Below are 19998 nucleotides of genomic sequence, written 5' to 3' on the forward strand. Positions count from 1 at the left end.
AAGTGAGGTCAGTCTTAACCAGTGTGATAAATGGAGAAGTCTCACTCGCTATGACTCTTTTTTCCAGCTGTCAGTTTGTGCTGTTCAGTAGAAGGTGGATGTCACTCATGGGAAAGCTACATGATCTGTTATGCTGCATGCTACAGTGTTCAGCAATACTATCCTGGGCAGCAGGAGAGTGAAAAGACTGGAGTAGGCAAAAAAGTTGAAATGCTTTGTCTTAAACTAGAAAATTGTTTAAGCATTTGCTGGCTGGAAACAAAGTTGGAATTTGTTTGCCTGTCCCATTTAACTGGTAGCTGGATATTCTGAGAAACCGTCATGTTCATTTGTCTGTGAGTTAACCTCAGAAACCAAGTAACTTTTGTTTGACTAACATGAAGCTACAGGGGGGATTGTTCAGCTGAAGAACAAGAACAGAATCTTGGTTTTGATTCAGTTAGAAGTGAACTTGCTAGGAGTTGGATATCTGAAGATTTCTTTTTAGAAAATTTCATAAGTAAGTGTGTGTAGTTGTGGTAGAGTTTCATTCCTTTTATATACTTCCCGGGAACAATATGAAACCAACAGAGCTCACGCTGACTTCTATTTGAAAAAAAGTCCTGGCAGAGTTGTAGAGGCTCAGGGAATCTGTTTTGCCAAGCTCAGAGGAGAGAGATTTGTGTGTTTGGTGTAATCTGTACTTCCTGGAGGTATGCTTAAAGTGTTGGTCAGTTTAGAGATGGACTTTATAGCTTGATGTGCTGCTGCTGCTACCATAGTGTCCCTGGGATAGGTGCTTCTGAAGGATTGGAGCTGTAAAAATGTTTCAGGGTTTTTTGTTGTTGGATTGTTTTTTCTTAATTATCTCAAGATTAGATCTGAGAAGATTATATTTATTCGCCAGTTATTCAGGAACCTTGTACAGAAAGAGTTATGTGCATACTGATTTAGAAAATGAGCTTCTCTGGCATGTTTACCAATAATTATATCTTTTGCAAAGTTTGCAGTGCATCTCTGTGAGTGGTACAACTGTGGAAGATGGATGCTGTTATTATGTGAACACGAGATAGTGATGTGCCAAATGTTTGCCATTACGTGGAGTTTCTCCCAAGCAAATCAGAAGTTCCTGCACAGAAAACACCTTCCAAGTGGTGTTCCCTGACCATTACCTCCTGATGTGGCTTCAGACCAAAAAGGAATTAGCTCTTGCATTTTATTTAGAGGATATTTATTTTTCTGCCTTAAAAGTAGGGTGAGTTATGTTTGTGGTGGTGCTGGACCTGCCTCAGAAGCTCTCAGCCCCACTGCAGGGACAGCTGGTGGAACAGATGTTGTATCATTCAAAACAGTGTGGTACATTAAGCAGAAATGGCAGATGTGTAATAACGAGCAGTTCCTATTCCATGTCAGCATCCTTCTGCTTTTACTGTACTTGTTTCTGTTGAAGCCAATATAGCATTTTCTGGTTTCCACAGATAGTATTTGGCCTGGTATGATTAAATCTGTCTGTATTGGGGCAGTGTGCTGAGCTATTGTATGGTAAGATACTGCTACGATTACGTGGCACATTGTGTCCCCTTATAGTTACAGCATAAGGTAAATGAGGAGGCTGGGACTTAAGACTTTGAAAGGTATGGGAAGTTGTAGAATTTTTTTATTTGAGCAAGAATACATTGCAGATCCTGGTGAAAATATGCTACTGAAAGCAGTGGAAAATGCTTACAGGCAAATTACTTCTCGGAAAAGCGATAATGTGATTTTTATGGTTTGTTTGTCTGGCATATTATACTGCCATAACAGATGTTTTCTCATAACTGTTTATCAGTTGATAAGTTAGAAGACAATTACTTGATTGACCTGTGTAGAATCACAACTCACTAACTTTTTTCCCTAAACTCTTGAGAGAAACACAAAATGTAGAGAAGAAAGGGGAGGTTATTTATTACTGATTCAAAGTTTTATTTCAGCTTTGATCCAGGTTAACTCCTTTCCAGCAGCCGAAATTCTACTGTTTTTTTTTGTGAAGGGAAAAAAGCATAGGTGTATGCCTATGTTATTCATGCTCCGTACTTTCAGTGGATAAAGATACTAACATGTATCAAGTATCATATTTTTTAATTCTTCTCTGGTAGCTCTACCCTGTTTTTATAGCAAAAATTGTAATGCATGATCTGAAAAGAAGGATAGGCCTGCAGAGTGGAACATTTAAATCTGAGGTATGACAGGAAAGAGGTTTCCAATCTTGGTGACCTCCAACTGTTCATGATGATTTTTTTTAATTGCTCCTATTTTTTCCTTTTTGCCTGTCGTTCTTACTCTGTTCACTGTATATACAAGCCTAAGTTGTAAAAGCAGCATTTGAAAAATAATTGTGCCATGTGCAAATGCACGCCGTGTATCTGAACAGCCTCATGAAAGTGCCTTATTGGCTAACTTGAAATACTCCCAAATGTGCTGCCTTCACTGATTATATGCAGTCTGTCAGAAATGCTTGTTAGGCAACATAATACCACAGATAAGCTTTGGGCAGCAGGATTTGTTGCTGGTATTTGACAGGTGATGCATAAACATAGTATCAAAGTATTGTCTTCTTACCACTAGCTCCATAAATATTGCCGTCATGTGGTTAGAAATTATGTGCTTATCTAATGATACCACTGCTGGGACTAGTGATCATCATGCTTTGTACATAGCTGTTGACAAGTCCATACATATCCTTTCCAATTAATCTTTTTTAGACTTGTGTTACCGTTAGACCAGAGAGATCTTGTGTTTGGTCTAGCAATTTTTATGGCCCTCTTCTGTAGTACTTATTTTAACCAAAATTCGTAGGTACCTGTCTGGATCCAGCTAGGCTGATCAGCCAGAGTCTCTTCAAATACTGTCATGACAGAGCGAATCATGTCTCTGCAGATAATAGGAATATGGTAGGACAAGTTGTCTTTCCATTTCTACACTTTTCCTTGAAAAGAAACTTCCTGCTTTATCTAGGAGATCTCTGAGCTACCCCAAATTACAGAGAGATTATGTTTTCTTGCCAAAAAGCTGTAAACAGATATTAAAAACATTCTTTTTTGCTCCCAGATATTGCAAGAGTAAGTGGGAGATTCCGGAAGGACATGGGCAACTGCTCCTTGCCAGCCTGCTGTGTAGGGCCCTTGTCTCCTCTTTGTAAAACGGTATAGCATGGCATCTCATGCTGGGGTGATTGTTGCAATAGTGGCATTAAGTACTAGGAGGTGGGACACCTCAATAAAAGGGAGAACCAGGAGTTGTAGGGGTACGTACAAGGCGAACACAGTTGCCTCTTCTTAATTCCCTGGCAACAGAGCTTCAGTGCTGTACTGAAGTATTCACTTCCTTTAACTAAACTCCTACCTGGCACCAACTGGCTTTGGCCTCCATTCTTGAAAAACAGCACGCTAAGGTGAGGGATGTTAATAAGCTTCCAGAAAGAGAGGTAGGAAATAACGTGCAGATTGCAGATAGGCAGCAGAGAAACTCAGCAGGGTGGAGGATGTAGAGGCAGACTGAAGCCTTCCTCCTCTGTGGATAGATGGGGAAGCCTTCTAGTTACTATGAAACAACAGTTCCTACCATCACCTCAAAAAACAACTATACCTAGGCATGTCCTCTACAAAGATCCATTGCTCTAGGCACCTCAGTGGTTCAGCCCTCTGGGAACCTTATTTTAGGTGTTTATGAAAGGTAGACCACCTAGGCAAAAGACTCTTGATGGTAATTTTGTAGCTACTGTTTATGCTACAGTAGTTCAGGAAGAGCCATTTGGATTTCTTAAGCATTTTTCTGGACAAGAAGCAATGTTGTAGTACAAAAGTCCAGCAAATAACAAAATTATCTATATATGCCTGTTTTGTTGTGTGAAATTTTGTAAATGTAAATTATGTAAATATGCTATGGCCAGCATAGGAGAGAGAGCACGTGTTGCCGTGGAGGACAGCATGTGGCTGGTGGAAAGGCTCATGCTGAAGAAGGAGGCTTACAGATCATTCGACGCAGTGTCCTGGTGACATAGAAAATGGAAATTCAGGCTGGCCACCACATGTCACACCTGATTCTAATCAGTATCTTTTTCCAAGACTTTGGAAGGAAAATGGTTCTTTATATAAGGTATCGCAGTCAAAGGCACTACAGTGATTAGTGTTGGTTAGACCCATTGTTGGAAGCTAGTATTTCCTACTGTGAAATAATAGCTTTTGTATTAGATGAGTTATGTTTTTCTGGTCTTTTCCATGAACACATAGGTCAGTCTGTAAGAAAAATCGTAGGTTGCAAAGATGATTATGGGAAATTCAGTATTGCCAGACCCTTGGTGAACAGTGAGCCTCCAACGGTGATTTCACTTTGATCCGGTTCCATCCCTGATGGAAGGTGTGATGAAACAGCGTAGATGGACACAATTAGATGTTCATTTTCATCTCAGTGTTTTGCATTAGGCCTTCTTTTGCGCTATTCTTGCTGGCATCCCTTGAAATACCTACTTTAAATTTTCTCTGCTCAACTAATGTTGCCTTTTAAATGAAGGAATCTCATTAATGATTGTGGATTAGCTGTTGTCAATGCCAATTCCCAAAGAAACTGCTGCATGATCAAACCCAACCATCCTTCTCCTTGTATATAACCTCTCTGAAGAACCAAAATTATTTTTTCCTGTGTACATTGATTAAAACACTTTGTGTACAGCATATTGAGTAATTACTTCTGTGCAGCACATTGAGGCGTTATTCTAAAAGCACCAAAAACTAGAAAATTCTGATCAGATGATTCCTGGCAGCTTCATTTTTTACTTTGTTTTTCTGAAGCAGCAGAGAAAGGAATAAAGGTGGTGGTACAATTGCTCTCAGACCTCTGCTATCATCTCTGACTGATCTGCATTGTTAATAAAAGTTGTTAGTATAATTGCTGGTGTCTGCTTTCTGCTTTTTTCTGTTTCTTTTTTTTTTTTTTTTTTTTTTTTTTTTTTAATTCTGATTCAGCCTGGTGTAACTACTCAATTTTTTTCAAAACCAGAGTTAATGCTGGAAATCTGGCAGCCAAGTCTTGTATCATGTAGAGGCATGTTGCTCTGGAGTTGTTCCTCCAAAAACTAGAGATGCAGCTTTACATAATGAGGCTAAACATTCATGCTTATGCTCTGGTGATCAGACCTCATTTGTAAAGGTGCTTGTGGTGTTTCTGAGAGAGATTTGTCTTGTTTCTGGCTGAGTTACAGAGCAGATAAAATTGTAGATGCCTATGATGTCATACCGAACATATGGGTTGTGTAGAGACGAAATATTGATCTTTTTTTATTGAGTTTGGTATAGAACAACTGGCAGACCTGACACAAGTGCCTTTGCCCTCTTTTCTGCACCCTGAACGAGTTGTAGGTCTGGAATTCTTTCTTTTTTCTGCTAAAGATAAAAATGTGTTGTGATATAACGCTGCACGCTTCCTCTTCAGTAAGAACTGTGATCCTATTTTTTGTCTTGTTCTGGGTTAGAAGGTAAGGTAGGCTAGAACTAGGAGATAGCAAAACCTTTACTCCTAAAGGCTGCCAGCTAGTTGGAGAATGAAAAGAACACATGCTTCAGTCCAAAGTAGATGTGAATGAGTGCCTCCCCTAAGGTCTTTTGCTTCACATTTTTTTTCCAGAAATATGTCTGTCAAAGATTTGTGTTGCGTGCTGGATTTGGCCATGCCTGTGTTCAGATAAATACGTGTTGGTTACCCTGCTGAGGCTGCCATGAAAACTGCATCATGAGAGTCTTGTGGCGTTGAGCGAAGACACATACTAGCGGGCTTTTGCTTTTTGAAGTGGATATCTGAAACGGAAACTGTTGAAAAGACAGAGAGCTAAATGGCTTATGTTCCTGTTCTAGTGTTAACTTAATAAAATACCTTGTTACAGTGTCTTATGTTTCACAGCATAGGGAATTCTTCTGTGGGTGGTTTTTTGGTTGGTTTTTTTGGTTGTTGTTTTCTTTTTTCTGTGGAACTTGATAGCAGTCTGGTTTTGATTAGACAGGGAATACAGCCAGTTAATAATAGATGGTATTTAGAGCAGAGAATTTACATTCTTGCTGATGACGTCTGCAGTGTCACAGTAATCTTGCTGATGTCCAAGTGGTAAGGTAGTGTGAAATTTGATCTGGTTATTATGTGAAATGTCTATTCAGTTGAGGAAAAAAACTAACTTCCTCTATCCTTAGCAGTGTTGGAGAGGTTTCTGTTCAGTATTAACTCAAAAATTTCATTCATCCTTTTAATGAAGATGTAGACACACAGACATATTAAACTACTCATAGGTGAGTAATTTTGCTCCAAGTGATAGCTGTGAAATAGAACACAGTAAACATTTCTGAAGCTAATTACCTTGATACATAAAATGAGAGTCACAATTTAAAAAAAGGTTTAAACAATTGGATTGGTTTCTCTTCCAGTGCTAGGTGATATGGAGATTCTACCTGTGCCTGCAGACCTGTTTCATCCTAAAATGCACAGAGAAACGTGGTGTATATGCATGTGTGCCCATCCATATGCATACAATATTCAGTTCATGTTGTCAAGGGTTGATGCTGGGCCGGCCACTAACAAATGACAGACGCTCTCTATTAACCCCTCTCTTCTCCCAGAAGGGGAAGGGGTTTAACCCAAACCAGGACACATATGTAGCTGTATAACTCTGCCTCCATTATGCTATGTTTGACTGTGATCTCATGGGAAGAGAATTAGCCTTCTCCTTGAACAACCTGAGGTAGCTAAACCTCGGTCTGAGGTAGTTAAATCTCATACCCATTCATATTAACAAGCTGACCCTTTCCCTCATGCAGGGTTTCACATCACTGCTCCTTCATTAATGCTTTACTGCTCTCCATGTTTGGTATAAATACATCTGCTGGCTGTGTATCTGTCATACAAAATATGTAAGAATGCCATACTTCAGAATCAGCTGCTTTACTTCCTTCACTTTTCAGCCTTAAGTACAGGCTGTGTACTAAGTATATGGTATTACACAAATACCAAATGCATTCAGTACGGCTATCCTTAACATCTATTATAGCAGCTGTTAAGCAGCTCTCTGCCTCTTTGTGATTAGGGTATTTTATGCCTATTTTGATAGTTTTGGAGTCTCAGTGATAGTTGACGTTTGGCTTTCTGTTTGCATGGTAAAAGTGATTCTTAGTCTTAGAAGGAGATTATGTCATAGCATTATTCTGAGGCATGTTTTTTTAGGAGGTGTATTTTTTTTTCCCGTGAACAGTTCCTTGTGCCATGTAACACTGAAGCATGGCTGTACAGCTACTGGAGGCATTTTGGCATTTTGCTTCTGAGTGACCAGACTTTGTAGAAATAGGCACATCTTGAGGACTGTTGTTAGTTTTTCCAGTACAGAGACCACTCTAATCTGGTATGAAGATGACAGCAGGAGGGTTCACAATGGAAAAGGTGTTTTCTTCAGTCCAGCAGAGAAATAATTCAGCTGTGTAAGGTGTGAAAGCAAGCTCCTCAGATAAAGCACTCCAAATTTTGATTACACATCCAAAAAATGTTTGTTCAGACTGGTGTGGCATAGAAAAGATGTTTACTGGAATGATGGGACATACTTCTAAAAGAAGACTAAAGACTTTAGGCCTAGCAAAAGGATGGTTGAGGTGATTGCTCCTTCAGGGTGTGATAGGTCAAGGAAAGTCTGTGCTGAGGAGGAGGCTCTGGCCTTCAGCGTGCTTAGCAGGGTGTCTTTTCAAGCATTAGCAGATTTCGTCTTACACCCTTGCAGTCATCTCTGCTTGAAGCATGTTGCTGGCATGTCTGCTGGATGCTGCCTAGATAGATCTCTTCATCCTGCTCCATCTCCTCTGCTTTTAAGCCTGCCAAAGTCTGCCATCTTGATTCGTGATCCTGAAATGTTTGGAGCCGCTCCCCTTGGCTTAGTTTCTGAAAGAATAACCGATTCCTTTATCTGAATAGACTCATGTCTGGGAGTGAGAATAGATTAAGTAACAGTCTTAGTATTTGGGCCTTTTGCACTACTTTGATTCATTTGTCAAATCCTTTCAGTCTGCTAACAGCTACCCAGTAAATCTAATAGCTACCCAACAGAACCAAAAGATACAGAATGTCATTGTATTTGTGATGGATGTTTCCACATACGTTGTACCAAGCATGGCTGTGGACAGTAGGGGAAAAATTACTCTGTGCTGTTAGTTGATCATTTGCAATAATACAGCAGTCTAGCTGCTGTGCAAAATTAATCCTTCTTGTATAAAAGAGATGAAGCAGGATAACAGGGCTTCTAAGGTAACATGATCTGATGTGTATGCTCGCTCCATACACAGAGAGAATGTTGCAGCAATGCTGACTCATGTTAAACCCTACAGAAATACTGATTTGCCTGCAGTGTTGCAAACAGTTGAAGCTGTAGCTAAAATCTCTGGTTATTCAAGATGCCTGTTTCCCCCTATGTAACTGATCTGTGGTTTGTGGACTGGGGGACTGTTTTTTCGCAACTTATTGTGGCTTCTGAACTTTTTAGACCTGTTATCTTGCTGACCAAGTAGCATGGGTGTCCTTTGGGATGGATCTGAGGAAGCTTTGTAGAAAGGTTTGTGTGGCTGTGGGGAATTAAAGACAGTAACCACTGTACAGTTCTAGAGGTTTTGATATCTCTTATGTATGCCCAGGAAGTGTTCATGTCTGGTAAGACTATACTGGGGTTGTCAAAGACAACGGTTGTACTTTAAGGCTCACTTTCCAAACTGTGGCCTTTAGCAGGTATCTCTCATTTTTTCTCTTCAATGCTTCTTATTCAAACTAGTTTTGAGGGGAAAAAGTTTATATTTTAGATTACTGTCTTTAATTTAATTCCTCTTAAAAAATCTCGATTAATGTGACACGGCATAATTTTCACAGGATGTCTGATTTTTTTCGGGTCCTGGAGAAGATTAGCTCCAAACAAGAAAACCTTTTGTAGTTCAGAAAACTTCCCACAGTGTGAGGAACTTGACACACCTGTCAGTCAGAAAGTTTTTGTTTCACACAAACCAAAGCGGAAGAGATTAAGTTCCTTAGACTTTTAAAATACATTGACAAATAATGTACTTCTGAACACTTCATTAGAATGAAACTTAGTCCACTGCCTTGGACTAAGTATTTCATAGTACTTTCCCTTTTTTTTCCCTTTAAATTACTCAGTTCAGTTATTAGTATATATTTTGAAAAGGAAAAGAAACATTTCTTGTGAAAAGTTTAGTTAGTGTGTTTGCAACCAATGTTTATTTTAACTTGCTTCGATACAAGATATGATCCCATAGTAAGTGCAAGCCTTGGCTTTGAAAATACTCCCTATGACAACCGTTCTTTATTTGGAAACTAGAGACATTTTTTTTCTTTTTTTCCTTTTTTTCTTTTAGCTGTTATTTTAAATGGACTTCATAGTAGTACCAAATAGACAATATATGTTAAATTTGAAAAATGTTTATTTTCGTATCAACAAAGTCCTCATGTCGCAAAGTTTACATGCTCTGCCCTGATACTTGCAAATGCAGTTCACTTATATGCAACTATTGTGAACAGTTGTAGTGAGCATCACTTTGTTTAAGTGCACTTGATCTAAATTTTTTTCATGGATTGCTGACTTTTATGCTCTTCTACAAAACGTTTCTGAATTCTGACTCTCACATGAAAATGTAAGGAGTGCTTGTGACTTGATGAACAATATTGTGATCTTTCCTTCTCCAGAAGGTTAGCTAAGATTCTTTGGGTACTTTAATGACACCTATGAGGAACTTAGCTGCTGTGGGGAGCTATAATTATCAGAAGTGTAAGGACAAATCCTTATGTAGTTTTTCATTATATGAAGGGGACTTATGGAAGGTAGGGTGAAGGATAGACATAACAAAACCGTATCAGCTAGGAGAGATACACCCTATTGCTCCTGTTAGTGGCATGTGTTACTTGGGTGAGTCTTCTCACACCCAAGATGTTTTGGGGGAAACTTTTGCTGTGTTTGGGTACATTCTCCCTATTCTCAGCTGCAGAAGGCAATCCTGGAGAGGTGACCAGACTGGCATGAGATAAGTCAGCGTTTCCACAGACAGCACTCAGCAGGATTAGCCTGTTGAAATGCCTGAGCTCTCTGCCATCTGAAAGTAGCTGGAGGGAGTGAGTTCAGACAGTAGCGGTTCAAGAATAGTAGTGGTTAATAGGGAGGAGAGACAGGATAGAATGGGGCTCATAGGTTTAGCTGTGAAGTAGGGATTAATTTATGGATGAGGGAAAAGGGAGTATGAGTGCTAAGTAAATCAGGTGTTTAAGAGCCACAAAACGTCTAACCATGCTGGCAGGTGTGAGTGAACACTAAAGCCTGTGTTACATGTATTTTTGAAACAAATTTGTAGTACGGAGGTGTGGGTGTGATATAGGCTGCTTTGATCAGTTGATAGCATTGCTGTGTAAGAACAGCAGGCTGCCTGAGGCAATGATGGACACCAGTCAGGCTCCAGGCTCCAGCACCTACATCTTAAAAGTACTGCTATGTCATGTGGTCTTACTCACTTGGGCGTTTCTGTACTGTGCTGCTTTTTTGCCCTTTTGAAATGCAGGTCTGATTGAACCTGACAATTTTGCCTCACCCTGTTCCTCATCCCAGTCGCATCTGGTATTCTTTGGCCTCCCTTGAAGCCCATGAATTTGCGGAACAGTAAAATAACAGATAGCAAGACTGTGGCTAAGATTAATGTGCAGACTTTCGGAATACAGGCTTCTCTATGCTTGTGGGGAGGACCTTGCGTTGTCAGTTCTCTCTGCTTAAAATCTCAAACAACATAAAACTGCTTATTTGGGTTTTTCAGGCAAAAGATTGGATTCTGCTTGAATCTTTTGAATTGCCCATTTAATTCTAGTTTATGTTGGCTGAAAATAAAAACTGGTGCTTAGTAGTCAGGTGGGGCTGATCCAAGAGTGAAGCAATGGGGAAACAATTGGGTTTTTTCCTTATTGACTTTGTTAATGATGTAACTCTTTCAAGTGTACACAAAGTGTGACTTCTTAAATTGACACTTCCTAAAGCGTCATTTCAGTGTCCCTGAGGTGGGGAGCGCTAAGGGTTGAGGAAGGATTAAATGGGGGAATAGTTGCTCTATGTAAACATAAGACCCCTTGAGAGCAAGTCCCCGCACCAGTAAGACGAAACTCCATGGCTTTTGTCCTGTGACATAAGCTCTAGTTTAGCTGCAAGGTAGGATACCACCTCATCAGATCTCAGCTAAGATGTTGTAAGCTGTATCTTCTGATCTTATTCACCAAAGTGTAATCAAAGCAATGGATCTTTTAATGCCCTTCCTAAAAGAAGAGAGATTAAATTAGTCTGGGAACCTCTGTTAGCAAAACCTTTGTCTTAGTAGGAACAGAAACTGTTTATTGTAAAGACATCGCCACGTGATGCCAGTGGCTGTGGTGTTGTCATAAAATTGCAGAAATTAAACATTATGATGGAAAGCTTCTGTAAATGGGGTCATTCAGGCCAGGCATTAAATTAACAGGCAACATAGTTTGGCTTTCTTCTTTAATGCTAAGAGTATCCTGTAGTCTTTCTGAGGCTTTAGTCTTCTGAAGAAGGGTGTGTGTATATTATTTGTCATGTCTTATTTTAAAGTATTGTCATTCTTCAGACCCTGCTATTAATGACAGCTTTTTTTCCTCTAAATTTCCTGAGTTAACATGTTATTATAAAATTATGAAAAGGGAAGCAGGGAAAGGCTTTGATGGCACATCTCTTAGCCCTCAAACTCTAGTTCCTTGACATATATTTCTGAGGCAGTGGCATGTGCTGTGAAAAGGCAATGCACTGTGGTGGCAGTGCTGCTTTTGTAAAATAAAACCAGTGCTTTTGATACTTTGAGAGGACCCTTATTGTGAGGTGGACTCTCACGTAAGAGCTAAGTGAGGCAAAATAGGACCCAGCTTCCTATTTGAGCCACAAATAATCTGCTAAGCACTAGGTACTGTCATCCAGGATGTTTTTCTCCCAACTTGCCAATGAAATTAATTTCCATTCGTCATCAGGTCCAAGTACTGAACATGGAATGCATTTTTCCTAAAGAAGACATTCTCTTTGGAACGGAAGCTAGAGCTACAAATTTTATGAGCGCTATCCGTGGCAGTATTTTAATTTTCCTCTCTCCATTGCTGAAATTACAGTACTGGAGCTCACAATGCTGTTCAGATATATAATACTGTAAAGTTAGTAGATGAAGACTTTTCAGAACCTTAATATAAAAGATATGTTATAATTTTATTCTTTAATATGTGCTGTATTGTCAACATGTTTCAGTGGCATTTGACATCGGTATGAATCCTGCAATACACATTTCTTCTTTTAAAATTATGTTATATTTTATTATATATTATTATTCTATTTTATATATTATATTTTATTATATTTTAAATATTATTTTTCCCTCTGCAGTTCAGATGGAGAATATGGAACAGACGAAAAAAGAAAGGCAGGAAAATCGCCTACGGTGTTGCTGCAGACCCCTACCAGTGAAATGGAGTATTTTGATGACCGGAAAAAAGTTGATGTTGTTAGGTAATGTCAGAAATGCTGTCAGTTTTCTCCTAGTCAGATAATCATAATTGTTGCAACCCATTCAGGAAGCTATGCTGAGCAGCAAGATTTATCAGACATCCTAGTTGTGGGTTAGCTTGCGGACTACACAAATAAAAAGGAGTCAGAACCACCTTCCAGGGGTCGTCACAGTGTTACCCACCACAAGCAGTCAGAGTGGTTGGAAACCGTTCATTTCTCTTTGATGTGAACTTTACATAGGCACACAAATACACATACACATGCATATTAGAGTTTTCCTCTGTGAGGGACCACCTGAGATAGCAGCCAGTCCCACTGCTGTACAATCTTTTTTTGCTAAATCCAGCTATATCTCCATGAGGGGGGGTTCTCTTCCTCTCACCTTTGTGATTTTTACTGGAAATCCTGAACCTCTCAAGTTTAGGAAAGTAAAGAAGACTTATTGTGCAGCATAAGGTGCAGTAATGGAAACTTTTGTAGCACCTTTCTTTCCCCATTGAATCTTTAGCATGACAGGTTCTTGAGATCATTAGGTATAGAAGTCCTGTGCTGTGTTTTTTCTTCTACTTTTCAGTCTGCAACTGAAGGCCACTAGAAGAGCTACCTTATTATTGTAGCCTGTTGATAGGCTTTAGTTGTGTGCCAAATAGCTCACAGGGATGTTCTTCTCTTCCTAATTTATGAAACCTCTGGTTTTGTTTATCTGAAGAGTCTATGCCATTAATTTCTCCTGTATAAAACAAAAACCCTTATTTTCCCAGCCATCCACAGAGACTTTTCTCTGTACTTGTGCTACTCTAGAGTTGTTGGGTTTTGGGTTGGTTTCCTTTTCCCAGTAAGAATGGCTAGAGCTGTACAGGTCCATCTTCCTATACAAGTGGCACTCACAATTCCCTTTCATCTTCTCTAGGATTGCTGGCTGTCTTAATGTTTTCATCACACTACAGTACACAGTTCATAGCCGCCATCTGACTTACCCTCATATGTTTCTTCTCTGTTGCACTTTCCAAACGAGCTTACATTTGTAGTGCAAGTTCATAGCTTTCAGTACACTACCTTGCACTCTCAGATACTAAGTTTTATCTTACTTTATATTGCATTAGTAAATAACATGAGTAGCATTAGTCTTTCACACGTTGCCAAGAAACAAACGAATGTGGAGCTAAGCACTGTGATAATTCATTAAGTTGTAAAAATGTCTTGCACTTTTTTTTTTGCTTCCTTACAACTAGTAATTTAGAATATGCTTCTAAATTAAAAGAAGACCTGCAGTGAGGGCTGGCTTGGTGTGAAAATAAGATATACTTCTCTTTATTGCTGCATAATCCTTCATTAATCAGATAATAGTTATTAAGGGATTAATATGTTTCATGGAGAAGCACGTCAGGTTGATAACTTACCAAAACTAATGAACTGAGGCCAAGCTTATACAGGATGTCTTTTTTCATCTTCAGGACAAAGGGCAGCACAGATAGTCAGCTCCTGACAATGGATATAAAGAATGACTCCAAGATTGAAAGGAAAAAACGTGCCTCAAATCAGGTAGGGCAGCAGATGGACTTGTTTGTTTTTATATAGTAAGATATATATAAGTAAGTATAAATATGTAACTACCATGAGAGCCCCCTTGTTTAGCAATATTATACTTCACGGTTGTATAAGGACATAGGTTCCTTTTTCATCAGTGTGACTCTGGGTAAAGCAGGATACAGACTTAATAGCCACTCAAAAAAGAGGATTTATTGTAAAACAAGTGGTCAAAATGAGAAGGTATTGGGAGGACAGGAAGTGGAATGGGTCACTTGATTGGAGGACTGTCTAATACAGTATGTGTCTCTGGGTGTGGGGCTTTTTGTTTTTTAGCTGAAGGCAAATGCACACTTTCATAAGCTGTTTCTAGATGTTCCCATTGATGAGCCACTGAAACAAAGTAAGTATTAACCCCTTTGTCATTGCTGGCTGTGGATCTAAGATAATGTTGTTACCTGCCGACTGTGGTGATGTACAAGAGCGACTACCTAAATTTTAAAAACTTTAAACTCTGGCTGCATTTAGAAGAGCTCCAAGGCCTTCACGTGCATGCAGTAGGTGTTCTTGTTCTAATCTTGCAAAACTTAAATCTTCAGATGTTGGGCATCTTTGGAAATTGTAGCCTGCTTTGCACTTCTTAGCAGAGTAACCTAGCGCAACATTTTTCCATACTGAACCTTCCTTACTAAGAGCACTACTTAATTGAGACAGCACTGGTCCAGTGACTAGCTTGAGTTTTTGCTGTTGATGCTTTGAGATTTAAAAACACTGGTAGGAGAAGGACTTAAAATACTTAAAGATTCTGCTGTTCTCTGTGGTAGTTATAACAAGTGAATTCTATGTACATATGTGTAACAAATGTTTCGCGAAAGGAGTACAAAGAAGGCAGCTCACAAGCGAGAAATGGGTTGCTCAGTGGCTGTGAAGTAAAAGCAGCCATTTACATGTGTTTTGCCTCTGTTGGTCATCTAGTCCAGACAACTGCTATACAACTAAAAGTTTAAAGCTAAAACCTTTTATTAAGCTCTTTACATTTATATAATAGAGTTACCTGAAAGATAGTCAAAAAGTTTACAGGAAGCTAGGTGATACTCTCTCAGAAAGGATTCTTGGCTTCTGGGAGCCAATTGCATGTTGTTAATGCATTTCAGTCTTCAACCTTCAGATATCTTGAGTCTAAACTTAGGCCTGTGAAATCTTCTGAGCTTGTCAGTATTAGTTAAACTTAATGAATATTTCAAGGTTTGACAATGTTTATCAAAAGGTATAAACCTAAACTTATTATGGCTTTGAAAAAAAAGCAAAACAAAAGCCAAACCAATAACTCTTGGCTTGGGTTGTGGTTGCCTTAAAGATTATAGAGTATCTATTTGTTTCAGGCTTTACCTGTGCTCTGCAGAAAGAAATTCTGTACCAAGGAAAGTTATTCCTTTCTGAAAACTGGATTTGCTTCCATTCCAAGGTTTTTGGTAAAGACACTAAGGTCAGTAAAGTCTTTATGTACGGAATAGTAATGCTATTCCTTAACAATTTGTTCATCACCAGAAGTTCACATTGTTATGCAAGGCTAGAATACTACTACTTCTAAGTGTTATTGAATACAATCACCATTCAGAAGTAATGCCCGAAAGTCACTCTAGAACTGGAGCTTTATTATTATTAAAGATCTAGTCTCTCTCGAGGACATCCTGTCTGAAAAAAACCCAGACAAAAGCAAAGGATCTGACATTCAGTGGTGAGGGCGTTGCCAAGCCCGTGTAGGACAAACTGTACAAAAATGTCTTTCTTGGGGTAGGTATGGAAAAGAGGAGGAGGAGGAAGAAGGAAGGCTGAAAAGTATAAGGAATACAAGACTGTAGTTGGAGAACTGGAGGGAAGGATCAAGCATATTAAAGAGGAAGAACTAAAACTGGCTTCTCTTCAGTGTCAAAGGTCTTTGAGAGGTACTTCTAGTGTTCCTGTTCTACATAAACAGAGAACGAGGAAAGAAAAAACAGTTTACTAGGTTTTTACACGTGATCCTAGTATGAAGAGCAGAAATGGAACAGGAACAGCTATGAAGATTCTAATTTACAAGATCATCAGTTACTGTATCTTGGTGCAGATATGACGCACCTGGCTTGGGCCCCCTGTGGTGAACGACATGCACACAGATAAAAATAAAGCCTTTCCAAAAAGATTTGTGTTCTGGTTCTGTTGATTTGGAGCTTTTGAAATGGTTTTGTTTACATAAACTCTGCTTTGTTTTTCAGCTTTTATTGGGCAACAGCTTGATTTGCTTCAAGGATTTCTTTGGATTCTTTCTTGAGTACTTCCTTGAACAAAGTTTCTGGTTAGATCCAGACCCTTTGTCAGTGAATTGGGTGCTGAAACCAGTTTAGGAGTTGACAGTATCTCATTTCTCTGCTGTCAACCGTTTTGATGAAACACCATCTGTCTTTGAAAGGGCTTTTAAGAAGGTGGAATGGGTTTAAAGAATGCTTGAAATTAGTAACAACACATTGTTCATAGTCACCTTATGGGTTATTGTGTTTTACTGCTTGGCCCAAGAAACTGAATTATTGTTGATTCCTAGTTAATGGATTCTAATAGTCATAGGCAGTACATTATGCTGATGGTGTGTATGTCAGTGAAAGCCATGTGGCACAAACAAGGAAATAAAAATTAACAAATGGTTGGATACTGCCCTTCATCATTAGTAACAGCTATCTTGGCATTTAATTTCATTAAAATTGAAACTGTTCTACTAGAAATCTCCTGTTCACCACGAACAAATGTGACTACTTAAAACTGTGGGACAGCTTTCTAAATTCAAACTAATCTAAATGTTTACAAAAACCAAGTAGAACTCTACCAAGTAAACTAGAAAGACCTGTTAAAAAGATACCGAATTATAATGATGTTGTGCTAGGAAATTATCTGTGACAACAGGATTTTAAATGCAGGAATATATAAATATTTATGTATACGGTAAAAAGGGAAAACATACTACAAGACAAGATAGAGCAGACAGTATTTGTAAATGTGGCTATAGTGATATTCCAAATTATTCAATTCTGGGTCATTGGTTTCAGAAACCTTTGAAGGGAAAATTAAGGGCAAAGGGAGTAGGCCTGATCATTTACTTCCAGCTGTCTTCCCCTGCAACACACACTTAAATCTTTGTTCAGGCACATACAGCAGGTACAAGTTTTTAGGAATACAATCAACAAAAGAGCAGGAAAAGCAGGGATATTATGAAAAATACCACAGTGGGAGGGGAAGGAGGAAATCAAGCTTCACAGGAAGAGGAACATTCTTAGCAGTCAGATATACTGACAAAGTTTCCAAGACACAAAATTTCCATTGCTTAGAACTTGTAAAACAATTTAAGCTTAGTGATAAAGTGTTTTATTGTGAGAAATAGGAGGTCTACACTTTCTAATAAATTTCTTAACATTAATTCTACCTGCAGAATGTTTTTTGGTTGGAAGCTTTGGTGGAGGGAATAGCCATGCAAGTCAGGAGATTTGAGTCCGCAGAGTAAACTCTGTCCGTATTCAAAAATAAGATTGCTTCAGCAGGATTGAATAGGCTTTGAAAGACATCACTGTCTTTCCAGGTAGTTCTGTTTTGGCTATGTATATAGGCTTTGAGTCTTTCCTGGAGCTCAGCGTTATCTTATGCATTTTAGTTGCTTTCCAGGTTGCCTGCAGGTAAACCTTGTTTCCTGAAATAATTATTACTCCATGTAGAAATAAACTACTTTGCAGTGATTTTAGCGTTTTAATCTGATACTGGGGTAACAGTGCAGTAAGCAAGTACTTAATCCCCTTTACGTACTCTTTAGTCTTGATTACAGTAATGTTATCCATCAAAATAGCATGCAGTAGAATGCCATTAACATCTCTGATTTAAAGTTCTTTGAGGTGAACTGAACCAATCAGAAAACATCTAAGCTGCATTTTTTATCATTACTATTAGCAGGATTTCTTCTGAAAAATCTGCTTTGGTTTTGTTTTGGTTGGTTGGGGTTTTTGTTTGTTTGTTTGTTTTAAAGTATTCAGATTTTGTTCTGACTACCTGAGAATTTTGGGTTTTTCCTATCAAACATACGTTATAGCTGCTCCCTTCCCCCAGAAAAAGCTGTTTTGAAAAGCGTTGCAAAATTTTGTGGAACAATACAATGTCCAGTTTAAGAAGGAAAGGAGGACCTGTTTAATTACCCATTTTCAAAAGACATGGCTTCTGAAGCAGGACAAGTAGAGTTGACATGTTAAAAAGTCAATAGAACAAATTATGACCAGATTTACAGATTCTTTGACCCAGGCCTGGGACTAAGAATAAGTAAAATTATATGCTTTGGGTTGGTTTGGTTTTCTTCTGCTAGCACACTTCTTTTAACAAAACTTAGTACTGAGTAAAGAGTGAGTTTCTAGCCTTTAAATGACAAGCAGATACATGACTAGCCATGCTTCAACATGGCAGTCTTGCACCCAGACTGATGTACACAACTACATTTTTTTGTTTCCTGAAACAATCTTTAATTTCATGACTTTGTGTTGCTGTTCTGAGCAAAAGTTAACAAGCTTTTATGAAACTGCACAGAATAACTTCATTCTCCTCCTACACTGACATGTGTTTTTAATTCAGTGCTGTGATTGCTTGTTGAATAATCTTTGGACACTTCTAATCTCACTTCCAAATTTCTCAGGTAGTTGTGACGGTGTTTGCCAGAGGAAATTTTAACAGGAGCTGTATCTTAATGATGTGTATCCAGGGTTATTATATTTGCCTAACTTGCCAAGCTCTGTACTTTTAAACTGAAAGTTAAACCAGGTATTTGGTCCTTTGTTATATGGGGTTTACAAAAAGAGCCCATACAGAATATCTGAAGCTAAAGACTCTGAAACTTAGCATGCATTAAATTGATGGGATTGGATGTAAACACAAAGCAAGAAGGAAAACTGAGAACTTTTCAATGTAAATCTAGACAGTCTGGATGGCACACATAGGAGTCAGTTTAAGTCACTGGGTGTGTGGGTATTGGGTCTTTCAGTTACCAAAGGACGAGCTGTTTACTCAGCTGCTTGTTGCAGACTAAAGATCTGTAAGTGGTGAGGGGACTTTTATGTTCATTCTTCAACAAGCATCTCTTGTCTGATGTGTTCTGAAATGTTTTGTTTCTAAACAAAGAAGCCTAGACTGGTTTGTTCTGCAGGTCTACAGTGAACTAAGCCGGTAGTCTTGTAAGAGCTGGAAGGGATCAGGAATGGAAGACACAAGTGAAAACCTGGATTGGCATCTGACAAAAACAGAAGTAAAAATCGTTAAGAAATAGTACTAATCTGAAACCATGCCTGTTCCATATGAAATACTAGTAATCAGGGACATAGTCCTGAGAAATCTTTAAATTAAGAGTGTTGAAGGTCTGGTTTACCACAGATGGTAGGCTGGCTTCTTGTATGTGCATATTGGGACTTTAACACTACATTGATCTTGTTGCAGATTAGTATACCTGTGCTTTCAGTGACACTTTTGAAGAAAACCAAAACTGCCCTTCTTGTGCCAAATGCTCTGATCATAGCAACAGTCACAGATAGGGTAAGTGCTGTTAGAAGGCAAAGCTGTTGCATTCTGCCTGCTTTCTCTTTCATTTTTTTTCTACTTTTTCTTTTTTTAACCCCTACTTATTGGCAGTAATATGGGAGATTCTTGAAGGTGCCAGGTGCACACCTGAAACAGCTGAAGGAATTGGTCACGTGGGCATTTAGATATTGGACCCTGGAGGAGCTGGTTTCCTAAGGCGTGATTCTAGCTGCTTCTGCCTCCTCTTGTGTGACAGGCACGGACCATTTTTCTTCTTCTTACTAACTCCCTGTCTTTTTTCTTTGAATCTGCAGAAAAAGAGCTAT

The 19998-nt window shown here is 38.8% G+C and overlaps 1 protein-coding gene across 1 annotated transcript in view; it reads left to right on the forward strand.

Annotated features, from left to right (window-relative positions):
• Positions 1–19998, forward strand: part of GRAMD2B (GRAM domain containing 2B) — a 41920-nt gene that overhangs the window by 12948 nt on the left and 8974 nt on the right. The window contains exons 2-6 of the mRNA XM_086479689.1: positions 12452–12574; positions 14029–14116; positions 14438–14504; positions 15484–15587; positions 19592–19687. Of these exons, the coding sequence (XP_086335815.1) occupies positions 12452–12574; positions 14029–14116; positions 14438–14504; positions 15484–15587; positions 19592–19687 (478 nt within the window). The remainder of the gene's footprint in view (positions 1–12451; positions 12575–14028; positions 14117–14437; positions 14505–15483; positions 15588–19591; positions 19688–19998) is intronic.

This window comes from Leptosomus discolor, chromosome Z (assembly GCF_034619465.1).
Source record: "Leptosomus discolor isolate bLepDis1 chromosome Z, bLepDis1.hap2, whole genome shotgun sequence".
Classification (NCBI taxonomy): Eukaryota; Metazoa; Chordata; class Aves; order Leptosomiformes; family Leptosomidae; genus Leptosomus; species Leptosomus discolor.